This window comes from Gossypium arboreum, chromosome 8 (genome assembly GCF_025698485.1).
Source record: "Gossypium arboreum isolate Shixiya-1 chromosome 8, ASM2569848v2, whole genome shotgun sequence".
Lineage (NCBI taxonomy): Eukaryota > Viridiplantae > Streptophyta > Magnoliopsida > Malvales > Malvaceae > Gossypium > Gossypium arboreum.
This window is the reverse complement of record NC_069077.1, coordinates 112528878-112545790: the sequence shown is the minus strand read 5'-3', so window position 1 is coordinate 112545790 and position 16913 is coordinate 112528878. Positions and strand designations below refer to the sequence as shown.

General features: G+C 37.6%; 1 protein-coding gene across 1 annotated transcript; it reads right to left on the bottom strand.

Annotated features, from left to right (window-relative positions):
• Positions 1–12929: 12929 nt before the first annotated feature.
• LOC108469109 (uncharacterized) lies at positions 12930–14913 on the bottom strand. Its single transcript, XM_053032081.1, has 4 exons — positions 14245–14913; positions 13937–14145; positions 13656–13718; positions 12930–13623 (listed from the first exon to the last, which is right to left on the bottom strand). Exons 1-4 carry the CDS (start codon positions 14291–14293, stop codon positions 13087–13089), a joined length of 858 nt encoding a protein of 285 aa, XP_052888041.1. The 5' UTR covers positions 14294–14913; the 3' UTR covers positions 12930–13086.
• Positions 14914–16913: the final 2000 nt, after the last annotated feature.

Below are 16913 nucleotides of genomic sequence, written 5' to 3'. Positions count from 1 at the left end.
AAGTGAGCCGACTTAGTCAATCTATCAACAACAACCCAAATCGCATCCTTCTTACTTGTCGACAATGGCGGTCCCGACACAAAGTCCATTGTGACTCAATCCCATTTCCACTCGGGTATCGTGATCGGTGAAGTAATCCTGAAGGCACTTGATGTTCCGCTTTCACTTGTTGACATATTAAACATCTCGAAACAAAATCGGAGATGTCTCGTTTCATACCATGCCACCAAAACCGACGTTTCAAATCGTTGTACATCTTCGTACTCCCGGTGGATTGCCATTCGGCTACAATGGGCTTCATTCGAATTATCGAAATGAGTTCAATTCTTTAGGACACACCGACGACTTTTGAACCTCAAACAATCGTCATCGTCGATTTGAAACTCCGAGTCCTTGTTCGGAACACACGCAGCCCATTTTGTAACCAACTCGTCGTCGACTTTCTGAGCTTCTCGAATTTGGTGTGTCAATAATGGTTTGGCTTTCAATTCAGCCACTAACACACCGTCGGATCGGACGCATAAGTGCACATTCATCGCTCAGAAGTGAATAACGATTTACGACTCAAGGCATCCGCAACCATATTCGCCTTTCCCGGGTGATAGTCAATGATTAGCTCATAATCCTTTAACAGCTCGAGCCAACGTCTTTGTCGCAGATTTAAGTCTCTTTGGGTCATCAAATATTTGAGACTTTTGTGATCCGAGTATACATGGCACCTTTCACCAAATAAGTAATGTCGCCAAATCTTTAAGGCGAATACGATGGCGGCCAGCTCGAGATCATGAGTCGGATAATTTTTCTCATGTGGCTTTAATTGCCTCGACGCATAGGCCACAACTCGACCTTCTTGCATTAATACGCAACCTAACCCAAGTAGAGAGGCGTCGCTATAGATGACAAACTCCTTGCCGGACTCGGGTTGCACTAGAATTGGGGCTTCACCAAATAAGTTTTCGCTGATCGAAACTTTTTGGCATTTCTCCGTCCATTCGAACTTAACGTCCTTTTGGAGTAGCCGTCATCGGCGTATATCGTTGAGAAGCCTTTACAAATCGTCGGTAATAACCTAAAGCCCCAAAAGTCGAACCTCGGTAATATTTCTGAGGCTTCTAATTAAGTATGGCTGAAATTTTATTCGGGTTGACTCGAATACCGATCAGATACCACATGACCCAATAAGCTAACCTCTCTTAACCGTAACTCACACTTGCTGAACTTAGCATATAATTGTTTGTCCCAGAAAATTTGCAAAGACTAACCGCAGTGTTCAAGATGTTCGGTCTCATTTCTTGAATAGACCAGATGTCATCAATGAACACGACTACGAATCGATCCAAATATGGTCTAAAGATCCGATTCATTAAATCCATAAATACCGTTAGGGCATTAGTGAGCCCAAACGGCATCACTAGGAACTCATAGTGACCATATCTCGCTCAAGGCGCCTTGGGCACGTCCAATCTCGGATTCGCAATTGATAGTAGCCCGATCTCAAATCTATTTTCGAGAACACCGAGGCTCCTTCGGTTGGTCGAACAAGTCGTCAATACGCGGCAACGGATATTTGTTCTTTATCGTCGCTTTATTAAGTCGACGATAGTCGATGCACAACCGCATGGTTCCATCCTTCTTTTCACGAACAACACCGGCGCACCCTAAGGCGAAAAACTCGGCGAGCAAAACCTCTATCCACCAATTCTTGCTCTCGAGCTTCCAACTCCTTTAATTCGTTGGTGCCATACGATACGGAGCTATCGAAATGGAGTGGTACCAGTACCAATTCGATGCCAAATTCTATTTCCGAACAGTGGTAAACCCGCAATTCTTCGTGGAAAACATCCGGTATTCACAAACCACGGGCACAGATTCGGGTTTCTTTTCGATTCCTTGTCATCGAAAGCACGACGCTGTGTACGCTTCGCAGACTCTTTTCTTACATACTTTCGGCCAACATTGCCGATATTACACCGGCAACCCTTTAAGTCCGTAGACTTAACCCGAATTATCTCGTTATTCACAAGACCTCAAATCGATAGTCTTGCTTTTGCAATTTACGACCGCATCGTGCATGGTCAACCCATCCAAACCAAGAATAACATTGAATTCATCGAACGGCAAAAGCATCAAGTCCGCCGGAAACAAGAACCTCGGAACACTAGGAGACTTTTCTTGCACACTTTGTTGACAAGCACGTAATGACCCAAGGGTTTGACACCGGATTACAAACTCAAGAGACTCAATAGGCAAAGTCTTATGGATGCTAAGGTTTCACATATATAGATTGAGTAGAACCAGGTCAATCAACGCAATCACTTTAGTATTGAAAAGGGTGAAAGCACCGTAATGACATCCGGAGAGGCAGATCCTCGCGTGCGGCGATGGCATAAGTCCTCGCAGAGCACGAGCCTCAGATCCGATGGTAGCATCTCTAGATCCTCTCGACCGCCAACGACATTGCCCATATTTCTAGGTGGCCTACCTCGAGCAAAGGTAGCACCCGAGTTTCCACTCGACTCACATTCTGCTCAAGCTTCCTCGGCAATCCTTCCTAAAGTGGTCGGCCGATCCACACTTATAGCAGGAGTGATCATGAAACCAACAGCTCCCGAATGCCATTTGCCACAATGTTGACACTCCGCCTCTCTCGATCATTTCCACCATCGGCGATCAAGTGACTCGTGTGGTCACAGGGGTCGATCGCGTCCTCGCCTAAAAAGCCCAAAGCGCCTCTAGACCGGTTCACATCATCTCGAAATCTCTTGATTGCTGTTGAAGAGACTTTCCGAGGACCTCTTCGAATTCTCCGGTTCCCACATCAGCTTTTGTTTCTCCTTTCTAAGCTCTTCGACTTTACAAGCTCGCTCAACAAGTACTACGATCTCTCGTTTCGAGAATGCCAACGAACATCCTTATATCATCATTCAGCCCATCCTCAAGCATTTACACATAATAGCTTCGGACGAAATGCATTCTCGCGTGTATCGGCTAAGCCTCACAAATTTTCGTTCATAGTCGGTAACCGACATAGAACCTTGCTTAAGATCAAGAAATTCCCAAGTCACTTGCTCTCTAGGTACCACAGAAGTTAGAGTACTCCACCAATAGTAGGTGGAATCACGTAGCAAGGAGATGGTACACTTTAAGCATTCATCGGTGTACAAGATAGCTCATCGAGCACCGGATAGTGTTGTCCAACCGAAATTCAGCTCGTTCGCATCATCATCATCCGTAGCTTTAAATTCAGTGGCCCCATGTTTTCAATCCTATCGATTGGGGCTTACTTGACCTTATTTGGTCGATTCTCGGAGGTATTGTAGGTGCGGGGTTGCATTTGTCGGGAATGGAGGTCGTGGACAGCCGTGTTAGTTCGAATGTATTGATTAAACCATTCGCTCATCACACTATAAAAGGCTTGCCTAGCCTCATCATTCGGATTGCTGGCCATAGGTTGAGAGTCCGCCGCGCTGTCCCTTGTCGGGAGCAGGCGCCACACTCTCCACATCATCAGCTATTGCTCGGTTGGGATCGGGACCCATTGCTATAAACAAACTCAAAGTCAAATTGTCAGAAATCACCACACTATCGATTCATCATTTAATGGCATGTATAGCTAGACCCCAAACACCTCACGGTAGTCCTAGAATCGACTAAACCGTGGCTCTGATACCATAAAATTGTAACACCCCAAACCCGAGACCATTGCCGGTGTCGGACACGAGGGGTTAACAAGCCAAGTTCACATGGTTTGCCCACCAATTTGACATTTCTAGTCAGGCTGGAAGACTGCATCACCGTCGCTTTAAAATCATATCTCGAGTTTCAAAACTCAAAACTGGTTTCGTAAATTTTCCCTAAATTTTGACTCATATATCCATCCATGGATTTATTTCTAGAATTTTTGGATGGGCTAATTGGTACAGTTTATTAGTTAAAGTCACCCATGTTACAGGGATCGACTGCTCTGACCTTCGCGCGGTATAACTTGAATATCTCTCTGTACAGGGCTTTAATGCTGGTGTCGTTTGTTTCTAATGAAACTAGACTCAAAATGGAATCTGTACATATAAGGTATGTCGCCTAATTCTTTCTAGATAATTTATAGTAAATTTTAAAGTTGCGACAGGGAACCCAGAAACCGTTCTGGCCCTGTCTCACAATAGCATTAATATCTCTTAACATGTAACTCCTATGACCATTTCGTTTCTTCCATATGAAAATAGACTCATCAAGGTTCATTTACATAGCTTATTCACTATTTAATTCCATTTCTACGAATTTTGGTGATTTTTCACATTCACGTCACTGCAGCTGGCAGCATCTGTTTTTAAGGTAGGTCTTACCTATTTGGTAGTCTCCATGAACCAACTAGTCTTTGCCATACATAGGTTCATATATGATCATTTTAACCATGCCAATGGCTGATCATATGACCAACATTCCCATTTCCAAGCCATAGCCACATCATGACACCAAATATATACATACAAACCACAATTATTCTAAGTTCATGTTCCTTTCGAGCCATTTTCGCATGGCCGTACATACTACATCACCACATATTTAACAAACAAGGGGTAGTCCTATACATGCCATTTCAAGTTCAACCAAGAATTTATACCAAAGTGGGGGCTTGATAGTGTGGATGACTTCGACTTCAACGATCCCGAATCCGATTGCTATCGAGCGAAATCTAGAAAACTGAGAGCCAAAGCAGCGAGTAAGCATTTTATGCTTAGTAAGTCTCAAGGAATATAATCAACTCTAATTACAGCAATACATTCACATAGTTAAATGCATCATTTCATTAATGCGCATTCACATAATCATACTTACTTTACCATCCCAACTCTTATGTTCATACACAAATAACGGCTTCATTAAGGCCGATAACTCGCTCCATCATAGGAGCGGATATTCATACGCTCTTACTCCTAGCGCAGTAAAGCACACACCGCACTTACCTTATCATTGGGAAATTTCACAAGTGCATTAGCTGAAATTTTCCAGCAAGCTCATAATTTTCAAATCACATACCTTCGAGTTTATCCGGATGTCGGTACTCGTTCAATCGCCTTGGGACATAGCCCGTTATGGTAACCCGCACCAAGGCCAACGGACTTTACCCGGATATCACGATTTGCACAAATGCCTTGGTCTTAGCCCGGATTTAACAACTTGCACGAATGCCTTGGGTCTTAGCCGGATATAGCTACTAGCACAATTGCCTTCGGTCTTAACCCGGATATAAATTTCAGCATAATTGTCTTCGGGCTTAGCCCGGATATCATTCAATTTCTCATGCACACATACATCAATAATCATTGGACATACATATTTCATTTTCAAGCACTAAGGCTCAAACACAATTATAATCATTAGCATATTCGCCTTCGGGACTTAGCCCGGTGGAATTCAAATACTCATACACACATGATCAATAATCATACACATCCATATTTCATCTCACATAATTCAAGTAAGGTCACTTCTTGAGGACTTACCTCGGATGTTGTCGAACGGCTTTTTCGGCTATTCGATCACCTTTTCCTTCCCTTGTCCAATTGTGGCCCTCTTAGCTCTTGAGCTAATTCAAACAAATTCAATTTATTAAAACCTCATTGTGCTTGCTTATGGCGAATATGACAAGGATTTTAAATGGTCATATGGCCACTCTTTAGCTTGAATACACAATGGTCATGCACATTTTATACTACATCAAGCAATTCAATACAATTTATTTGAGCATCAAGGAAATGCTAAGGCCTTCAATAGGCTACCCAAGGCGAATATTCATGTACATGTTGAGGCCAATTATGCACTTAATACCTCACAAAAACAGCATGCATTTTACTAGTTAATGCTTTGCATATTGTGGCTCAAAACTTATAATATAGCATCAAGCACTTATATGTGTGCTAGGCAATTGTGCTTGAAATTTCACAATTATTCTTCAACATCTTCTTCTTTAAACCAACTTATTCATCACTTACTTCATAGCCAAAACATCATGTGCAAACATATATATACAATATGAGCATGGCGAATTTTCAAGGTGTCCATAGCCATCCAAAAATACAAATTTTAACTAACATGCAAGAAGCATGAACCATGCTCATGAATGGCGAATATGACAATCATGCTCCTTTTCAACTTCAATCATGATAAATCAAAAGAAGGCTCAAAATCTTGCTCAAGAGTAGACAATCCATCATTGCATGCATCATCATCAAGCTTCACACTTAGCATGCAATGGCTTTATCACCATAACAACTTTGGCCAAATACCATTTCCATGGCTTAACAAAGATTTGAGCCATGGCTAACATGCACATCAAGTTAGCAACCAAAACATGCATGAAACTCCTAACACAACCTCATACATACCTTAATCTTGATGCAAACTTGGCCAAATCTCCTTCTAGATCTCTTCCAAACCAAGCATGAAGCAAAAATCCTCCTTCTTCCTTAGTTTTGGCTCAAAGAAAGGATGAACAAAATTTTTTCTTTCCTTCTCTACAACTCACGGCAATGGGGGGATTACCACACTCACACACATTTTTTTTCATTTTTTATCACCCATACACCTTTGTTTATTATTTCACCCTAATGCACCAACAAAACATGTTTTATGACATGTTTAGCCCATCCTCCTTGTCATGGTCGGCCACCACCTATAAAAGGGGAATTTGACATGCAAGTCCATTATTTTGCATGCATGCTTTAATTAGTCATCACACATTTCCCTATCATACTTTCAAAGTTCATTACTAAGTCCTTTCTTGTGGAATTCACCCTTATAACACTAAATCAATCATCATAAAATGTCATACATGAGCACACACATATTATAGGCATCAAAATAAATTTTTAATTATTTTTATGCCTCGGTTTTGTGGTCCCGAGACCACCTTCCGACTAGGGTCAATTTTGGGCTGTCACATACTCAGCCTCACAGGATCAGTAACTAATGGCATTACGGGCTCTTGGGGTGGATTATTTAAATTTGGGAATGGTTGGACAGCCGGATTGGTTCGGGCATATTGCGCGACCCACTCATTCATCATGGTGAAGAAAGCTTGTTTCGCCCCTTCATTTTGATTATTCGCGGATGACTGAGGCTCAACAGGCGGTGTCCCTTGCGCAGGAGCAGCCGCTACACTTTCAACGTCATCCGCCAAGGGTCTCTACCCGGGTTCCATTGCTAATCAAAACAAAAATTTCAACCGTCAGAAGTCATCACATTATTAAGCACTAACAATTTGGCATGTATAGCTAGACTCACACGCGCTATGGTAGTCCTAGAACCGACTAAACCATAGCTCTAATACCAATAAAATGTAACACCCCAAACCCATGACCATCACCGGATTTGACCACGAGGTGTTACCGGGCTTACTTTACTTATTCCTCTCTTGGAAATTTTTTTTTTTGTTTTCCTTTTTCTGTTCCAGGCAGGCTAGTTAACTGCGTCACTTCCACCTTAAAAATTATATCTCGAGTTCCAGAACTCGAAAACCAAATCCGTAAATTTTCCCCGAATTTGGACTCATATTTCCATCCATGGATTTATTTCTAGAATTTTTGGTTGGGCCAATTGGTACAGTTTATTAGTTAAAGTCACCCCTGTTTCAGGGTCCGACTACACTGACCTTTTCCCATTACGACCTGGATATCATCTTGTACAGAGCTCTAATGCTCATGACGTTTGTTTCTAATGAAACTAGACTCAAATGGGAATCTATGCATATAAGGTATGACTTCTAATTGTTTCTGGATAATTTATGGTAAATTTTCAAAGTCGAAACAGAGGGTCCAGAAACTGTTCTGGCCCTGTCTCACGAAATCTTGAATATCTCTCAAAATAAAGCTCATATGGTCATTTCGTTTCATCCATATGAAAATAGACCCACCAAGCTTCGAGTACATAATTTTCTTAGCAATTAATTCCACTTCTACTATTTTTAGTGATTTTTCGATCTCATATCACTGCTGCTGTCCTCAACAGTTACTGCAGTAGACTATGCCAATTTCATTAATCTTTCCTTGGCCTTACTAATCATTCATCATACATGGCACAACTATGGCCACCTTGTCAAAATTAAGGTTTCTAAGACCCGTGGCTATAGGTTCTAGCATCCCACTCAAACGACCACATAGGCCATTTTCACATGGCTTAAAGTTTACAACTCAAAATTCAACAAAACAAAATAGCCCATACATGCCAAATGTTCTCCTAGGTTGACTAAGAAGACAATACCAAAATTGCTCGCCGTGTGATGACTTCGTTGACGGCTCCGAGCACACAAAATAGACGAGTCCAAGAGACCTAAAATGGGTGACAAGAAAAACACCGAGTGAGTTTATAACTCAGAAGTCATAAGCATTCGACAACCATCCATTAATAAAATTATCACAACATGAAACAATAAACGAGGTTAGGTACTACATCCATGTCGAAACTATACCATAATTCCTCGACCTTCGGTTCAATCTCATACCAAGTCATACATCCACATTTCATATTCTATTCAATAAGATATTTGAGGCATTTTACACACCAACTCATTTTCACCACAATCATACAATTGCAATCATCACATAGATTTAAAGCTTACCAAGCTCATCCCCGAACATGAACATAGTGCCTATTCGCCATGAGCTCGAGGTACTTACCTTTTTCCGCTGTCCGTACTCAACTCGATAAAGTCACCCTTCCGTATAAATATTCAATCGGAAATATATATATAGAGTTCGCACACATAGTGCTTAATACTCGATCACGCACACTTAGTGCCATGTGATTTAAGCCCGCACACATAGTGCCATATAGTCCAAACTCGCACACTTAGTGCCATACATTTCAAGCTCGCACACTCAGTGCCAATCTCACACCACCGACGCATTTACTTCTCGCACACTTAGTGCCGAAAGCAAACTTTCTACACATTTCACTATCTCTTTTACATTCAACAATATCATCTTTTCATACACATACAATTGTATATATTTTTCATCTCATTAAACACAATTGCATAGATTTTACAATCATTTAGGCAATATCAAATATATGCTTAATGACTTACCTTGTGTTGGGCAAAGAATTTCCAAGTCGGCTACTCGATGACCTTCGTCTTTCCCTTGCTTGATTCTCCTTCTTTAACTCCTTGAGCTTGATCAATAAATCAACTAGTTTAACCATCTTGCTAAACATTCATAATTCAACTACACATGCATATGTATGCTTGTATATTCGGCAACCATCCTTCCTAATTACCTACTTAGTCGATTATACACATAGTTAAAGGTAATATCACGAACGGCATACTTGTATATATATATATATATATATACACCTCCAAATGGGCATCACAATTAGATTTAACACCACCTTCATACCCAATTAGATGGCCGAATGTATGTATGTATATACAATGTCAACTATAACATCTTTTAAACACCTAATTCCATCTCATGAACATTTAATCAATTTTCCTAATCTAGCATTTATTTTCACATCCATTTGTAACATCATGTAAATTCACATATAACTACATTTTAATGCCCATTATAGCCACTCCCATGGTCTAAACCTAACAATCGGCAACACCTACCCTTGCACTATGTTAGCCGAATACTCATTCTCTTCTTAGTCCTAAATTCGGCACTTCCAACAAATTAGCTTAACAATTCCAACTTTCATGCTAACATCTCAAGCAACTTAACACATCCATATACTAGCATGCTAATAGCATCAAGGTATCAACCAAAATTTTTAGGCTCCTTAGCCAAATTCTAACTCTCCATCAAGCCAAACCCAACCATGAAATAGATAGAATTTAGACTCATCACCCAAAGGTTGTATATACATCCAAAGATACCCTTGCACATACCTTGATCTAGAGGACCACCTTGGCCGAATCTTCCTTCTTCCCCTTCCTCTAATTTCGGCAATTGCAAAAGAAAGAAAACATGAACACTTTTTTTTTTCTTCTTCTCAAGCCACGGCAATTGTAACAAAATGAGAAAGGATGAACAACCAATTTTCTTCCCCTTTTTTCTTTGTTTTGTCATGGCAAAAGAGCATCCACACACACATTTTTTTTCATCATTTTCCTTTTTTTTTCATTTCTTTATTTTCCTTCCATAATGCACTAGGCCAACATGTCTAGGACATGTTTTCTTTGCCCATCATCATGTCATGGTCGGCCACTAACCTTAGGAAATGGTTTATTTGACATGCAACTCCACCTTTGTGTTAACATGCACTAATAAGCCATTTAAAATTAGCCTATCATATTTCACCATGTTTCACATTGATCCCTATTTAATAATTTCTCATAAAATTGGAAAAATTAGAGAATGAAACTTCCACATATGCATGCACACACATAGTAAGCATAGAATATAACAATTAATTATTTTTATGACTCGGTTTAGTGGTCCCGAAACCACTTTCCGACTAGGGTCAATTTAGGGCTGTCACAGCATGAACTTACAAAGTGTTTTTTTTATGTTTCAGGTTCCGCTGTGTGAGTGGGTTTTCTAGGAGGGACTAAGTCAAGAATGCACTAAGGAAACAACGGGTTGGGATATTATGTATACAGAGGACAACTTAGAAGAATGGCGTATAGTTCTCTACACCAAGAAGAGTCTATCTTTAACAAACTTTTGCAATGTAATGTCTTATATTATTTTTAAAGGTTTGTTGTATTCTTGAAGGTTTTCTTTATTTCTTTGTTTAAAAAACATTTATTAAAAATAATAAGTATGTTGAAAAAAGATTATACACAGACTTTTTAAAATTTATGCTAATTGTTTGTATGTCATAACATCCAATATTCGGACTCGGTGATTCAAGTCGGCTAAAGAGGGTGACACGATGTCACGACATTCACTTTTGTGTAAATTCAAACATTCACTTTTGTGTCAATTCAAAGGCTATTTTCAACTCGATCTTTGATGTCACAACTTCCATGCTTCGTTATCGTGACTTTGGCAGCAATTTCTGCCCGAAGTTGCATCTTTAGTCCCGATTAAACCTACGTCACCACGTAACCTTATTTAAGTATCAAAATGTCATAAAAAAACTAATGGGAAAACATAAAAAGCTACTTCAATTGTAAAATCATAAATAAATACTAAAAGGACTTTATTTAACTATTAAACAAGCTAAAATTATGTGAAAAGGGATGTAAATAACAATGTAGTTCGTGGGAGATCATCACTCAACTATTCAATTTTATCTTCTTTGGTCACCAGTTGGCCAATGGTGGTAATTTTTAAAATTGGTATAATAGCTAATTTAATCGTCAACATTTATAAATTATATTAATTTAGTCTTGATTCAAAAAAAAAAAATTAACCGTCAACATTTACACATTATATAATTTGGTCCTTTTTTGCATTTTGACTTTTCTTTGTGATATTAAGGGTTAATTTTAAAAGATGATAAAAATAAAATTTGTTATGTTGGATTTTTTGTTTTTCCATATTTTTGAATATTTTCAATCAAATTTAGCTAATAATATATATTGCATTTTAGGTGAAAGGGTCACAAATAAAAATAAAGTTGAAAAAAAATTACACAATGTGTAAATGTTGACGGTTAGATGTTTAGAATAAAGATTAGATTAACACAATGTATAAATGTTGAGAGTTAAAATTGTTACTATGTCAATTTTAAAAGTTATCCCATTAGTTAACTAGTAAAAAAAAGAGAAATTTAAATAATTGATATTTTATAATTTTTGTAATTAATTAAAATAAAATTAATAACTGAGTAACTAATACATTACCCATAAAAAGTTGAGCAATAATGAAACTGATACTTTTAACCTTAAATTTTAAATCATTTTGTCGAAATTTATAGTTGTTCAATTAAAATGATTTCATTAGCATATAATTGAATAGCTCCTTAATTAATTTTAGTTGGAGTTTGTATTATTAATATTTTTAATCATTGCACAAGGACGGTGATTTCTTCATACTATTATATGCCAGATTAATTGAATATAGATGGATCATTGCATTTGCCGACCTACCGTTAGTTTAGATCCAATGCTTGAGAAATGACAACCTAAGAGCATTTTTAGGAGCTTGAATTTGCCATGTTCTCACAAAAATAACCAAATTCTGTACCAAGATTTTGTTTCCCAGGATGTTGTTTTCTTTCCTAACACTATCAGATTTCTTTTGTTGAAACCTCACAGAATATTGGGAAGCATATAGCTGTCCTGTACAGATTTATTCAATTTTATAAGTACCATACTATATTAGTACTCAAAGTTGTCTTCGTTTTTAGTTTTTGGACCAATAATTTTGTTTTTTTTTTCTCTTTCCTTTTTGGCAAAACAATATCTTCAATTTCCAGGTAGAATCTCTAATTTTTTAGTTATGTCTATACTACTTTCCGTAGAAAATATTTTACAGAATTTATTTGTATTTTTGTTAGGAAATAGAACTTTTTATGTTTAGAGAATGTTACGTAAATAATATTTTTAAGATATTTGATAGATTTTTAGAAAATCTAAATTTGTGATATTAAGCATTAAACATTAAAATTACTCTCTGTTCAAATACATTTAAAAATCATTAAATTACTGATTTATTTTGGAATCACAAACCGTCGCCTTCTAGTTTTCCTATTTAAATAGAAAAAAACTAATCTATGCATTGTAATTACTGATTTTATATATAAAACTGAAAACTAGCCCGGCATAGAAACTAAACATTAAAATACTGAAACAGTAGTGGGCGGAAAAATATTCCATTCATCTTGAACCACATGTGTTTTGGCATTGATTAGCATTTGTGAAAGAGATGAGGTATCTGAGCATTCACATTCTTATCCACTTGAAGAAAAATGGCTGGGAAAGAGAAAGAAAAAAAAAACATTAATAAAAAACCAATGCTTTGGCGGCTGACCTATTTACAACAATGTGTACACCCAAAAAGATGGGTGACTCAATTATCCATTTATCAGGTTAAGAAGGATAAAGTAAAGATTAGGAATCTCTAGAGTCATGAACCAAGTAAAGATTAGGATACACAATGATAAATTAAAAATAAATACTTTTCAACTGTTTCAAGTCCTGTTTATGTTCAAACCTTGGAAAAGCCAATGTGGTCGTTTCCTTTCCTGATCAAATGTTGCGCTAGAAGCGCTCATTAGAATGTTGGGGCCACTGCAATCCTCTCCCCTCTCTGATTTAAATGAAGCTGATGAATCCAGCTCCTTATTTCCCATATGAATTGAATGAGAATTTAAGCTTCCTAATTCTTGAGTATGGGGTTTGGAATTCTCCGCCATCCTTTTGCTTGAGCTGCTGCCTCCAATGCTTAGTGTCAGTTCAACTTCACTATCATCAGAGCCTTGAATGCTCATGTGACTAATTCTGGAGTGCATGAGGGAGCTAGGCCCTGCTTGGTCTTCTACAACAGCACTGGCATCAACTGAGATGTCTTCCCCAGCTGGCCTCTCCAGATCAAAGCCCCTTACAATTTTCATGGTGTCACCAGGACTGCCACTCCTCTCCCTTGTGCTCGGCTCAGCTTGAACGTGGGAATTGTTTACACAAGTAGTTTGTGCCCTCAAATGTTGCTGGTTAACATCAGAACTTGTCACATGAGTAGCCCAGAATCTGTTTTGCTTAATTTCCTTTTCAGCTCATCCATTAGCATCTTTTGAACGCTATACAGGCGATGAAGTTCTCGTACCTGCAATTCACATTATTTCTTTTTCTTGTTATTTTCTTAATTTTCAACTACAAGTTCAAGTGATTGATTGTTTGTGGGATTACAGGGATTGGTTTGCAGAAAGCTGAAATAAAATGGTTCTTAAATCATGCATTAATGTGAAATCATAGGGATACATATGCTTGATCATCAAAATCTTCAATTGTAACAAAAACTAATTAATGTTTAACCATATATACCTGGTGTTTGAAGATGTTTTCATGCATCTGCATTGTCTTCCTGATAGATTCCATGTGCTGCTTTTCCAGCGCCCTCTCCATTTGACAATTCTCCTTCACCACTCTTGTTCGGAAATAGTCATCCACGAAATGCACTGTAAAGCTGAGTTTGCTGCTGTTTTGTGAAGTCGCTAATGGATTTATCGCACACTTAAGTTTGGTTCCCATGCCTGAAATATTGGTATAAGAGAACTATTAAACTTACGGAAGGCATGCAGGCAATAACAAACCTTCTGTCCCAATTACAAAGGAATCACACACGAACATACACATTACACGGTATTGGTGAAAGCTGCCACCAGATTTGGCAAATATCATAACAAGACAATAATGTTCCTAGGAACTCTTTTACTTTCCTTTTCTTACAACTATTTTCGGTGTCTGTTCTTTTTCCATACTCTTTTCTAAGTGAGGTGGTTGGGTGTCACTCATGAAAAGCCACTACAATTGGAGAAGGTGGAGGAGACAAGGTGTGGTTGACCCCAAGTATAAGAGTCCAAAGTGACATCTGACCACCAAACACTAAAGTAAAGATCTGATCAATCTTGAGTCATCTTCAACCTTGCCCAATTGGAAAGAAACTAACAAATCCTTGCATCCGGAAAGTGAGGTTAAATCCTTCTTCAAGATCACACCTTAATTTTGTAATTGGATATATATGGACCCCAAAACTTTGGTGGTACCCTTTTTGGGGTACTAAATGCAGACCATATTTGGAAAGCCTGGCTCCGCACATGAAAAAAGTTGTTGCTTTGAAACACTAGAACAAGTGCTTTTTGCCAGCAATGAGAGAAGCGGCCAGGAGGGGGGGTTCAAAGGAAAATTCAAAACGACTTTCATCGTGGGGGGGAGCTCTTAGAGTGTTGCTCAACACCACTCAGACAATGAACAAGGAAAAAGGAAAAGGGATAAGGACAATAAAGCGACCAAAAATGGATTGTGGGTCTCTCTCTCTCTCTCTCTCTCTCTCTAGTGGTACCATCATCACTAACACAGTGGTCGTCATCTTCAAGAAGCTCATTCTCAAAAAGTGTCCCTTTTTTTTTCTTTTGCTTTTTCATTTTCAATCACGATGAAATCTCAGTAGAGATGAGGTTAATATGTGATGAAACTTAGCATTTAGACCTAAAAGCAGCAAAAATTATTATATAATTCAACAGTGAATAGGTAAGAAAAAGAATTTCAGTTTATACAGTAATTTTCAGTTGAAAAACATTTAGGATACCAGCTTTTGGAGCCTTTAAACTGTAAATTAATATAAACAAAAAGACATTTTCTTTCACTTTCTAGCATCTCAGATTATCATTTTGCATCTATCTATCTATCTATCTGACAAACTCAAAAACTGCAAGAAAGAGTAAGACAGGCATAATTGGCATCAGCTAGCATCCATGAAACAAATAAAGATGTACTCAAGAACATAACGGTAAAAAATCTATTTCAGGTACATATAGGAGGAGGTTTGGTGATCCTATCTGTTTTTACCTGTAATAAAAAGTTCCCGGAATATTGTGGTTCTCTAAAACGAAGCTCATTGAACATATTCTTCACTCAAGCATCTCTTTTCATCCATAAGCAAAAGCCAACAACACCCAGAAACAAGTGAATCACCTCAACGGGCAATAAATATGACCTTTTTTTTATTCTTTTGGAGAAAAATGGACGGACCAATCCAAGCAGTGTAGCTCTGGCGAATATGGAAAAACAACCTCTTTTGTTATTCCATAGAAATATAATAGAAAACAGGTCTTCACAGTTTTCTTAGAGAAACAACTAGGAGCCTCTCTTACTAAAAAAGAAATATAATTATGATGTTAATAATTAAAGCTTGACAGGCTGTGAAGAGGGGGAGGAAAGAAAAAAAAAAGCCGGACTAGCAATGTTTTTGTGTGAGTAATACTATTTTTTTGAGAGAGAGGCGGGGGTGAATTTTATATACATATACATGTATGTGATCATTGTATTGAACATATGGTGTATTTTATTTGTATTTGTTTATATATTTGAGTTGCAAAGTGTATTGTGAAGGAAGATCAATGAATGGGGCCACGATGTTATTTTTAATAGAAACAAATAACAGTCCCCAATGTATGGCTATGAACATTATATTCCAGACATGTCTTTGCAGGAAATCAAGATATATGCATGAATGATATGGAAAGCTGGTGTTTCTTTTTTCCTAATTAGACCAACCGTAGAGAACCCACTTCAATTTTTTCTTTTTCATCACACTTTTTTCTCCTCCGTCTGTTTTATTAATTATTTATGGAAATTCAGTGATTCCCATCTGATTATTCCTTCCCATATATATCTGTGTACATATTTGTGCTGCGATTGGGATTTTAGCAGAGTACAAATTCAGATATAAATTGAGATTCCTTTTGCAATCTTTGTCAGTTGGAAGCATTGTTGTCTATGTTTAGATTGCATATAAACTGACAGTGACGGTAAATTTAAATAGTTAAACAACATATTAATCACCATATTATTTCTGAGTAAATTTAAAAATTAAAAGGTTTTATAAAAGTAAATATTCATCCATTTTAGCTTTTCTTTAATTAAACGAAACTAATTAATAAGACTATTCATCAATTATATTTTAGGGATTATTTAGTTTGCCAACTCTTATATACTCAATAATAATATTAGATTTCGGAAATTTTTTTATCATGTTTCGGTTTTTCGGAAATTTTATTATCATGTCTGGGTTTTAAACATTCTCATCAGGGATATATTACATTTCTAGCCGTGTTAAGATTCTGAAATTTAGGAATTAATCTCAACACTGTCTCTTACTTTATGATCTTACATTCTAGCTAGAATATTAAATTTTGAACAATTTAACCTTTTGCTTTTATTATTATGATCAATTTAATTTTTATGTAAATAAAATATGAGTTTAAATGAGAACTTTGGGGAGATTTCACTTTTAAATATT

Coding starts and splice junctions, on each gene's coding strand:
- LOC108469109 (XM_053032081.1), bottom strand. CDS start 14,293: ATGATATTTGCCAAATCTGGTGGCAGCTTTCACCAATACCGTGTAATG. Junction 13,719..13,936: donor AAAACATCTTCAAACACCAG/GTATATATGGTT, acceptor TGTGAATTGCAG/GTACGAGAACTTCATCGCCT. Junction 13,624..13,655: donor TGGATGAGCTGAAAAGGAAA/TTAAGCAAAACA, acceptor GCTACTCATGTG/ACAAGTTCTGATGTTAACCA.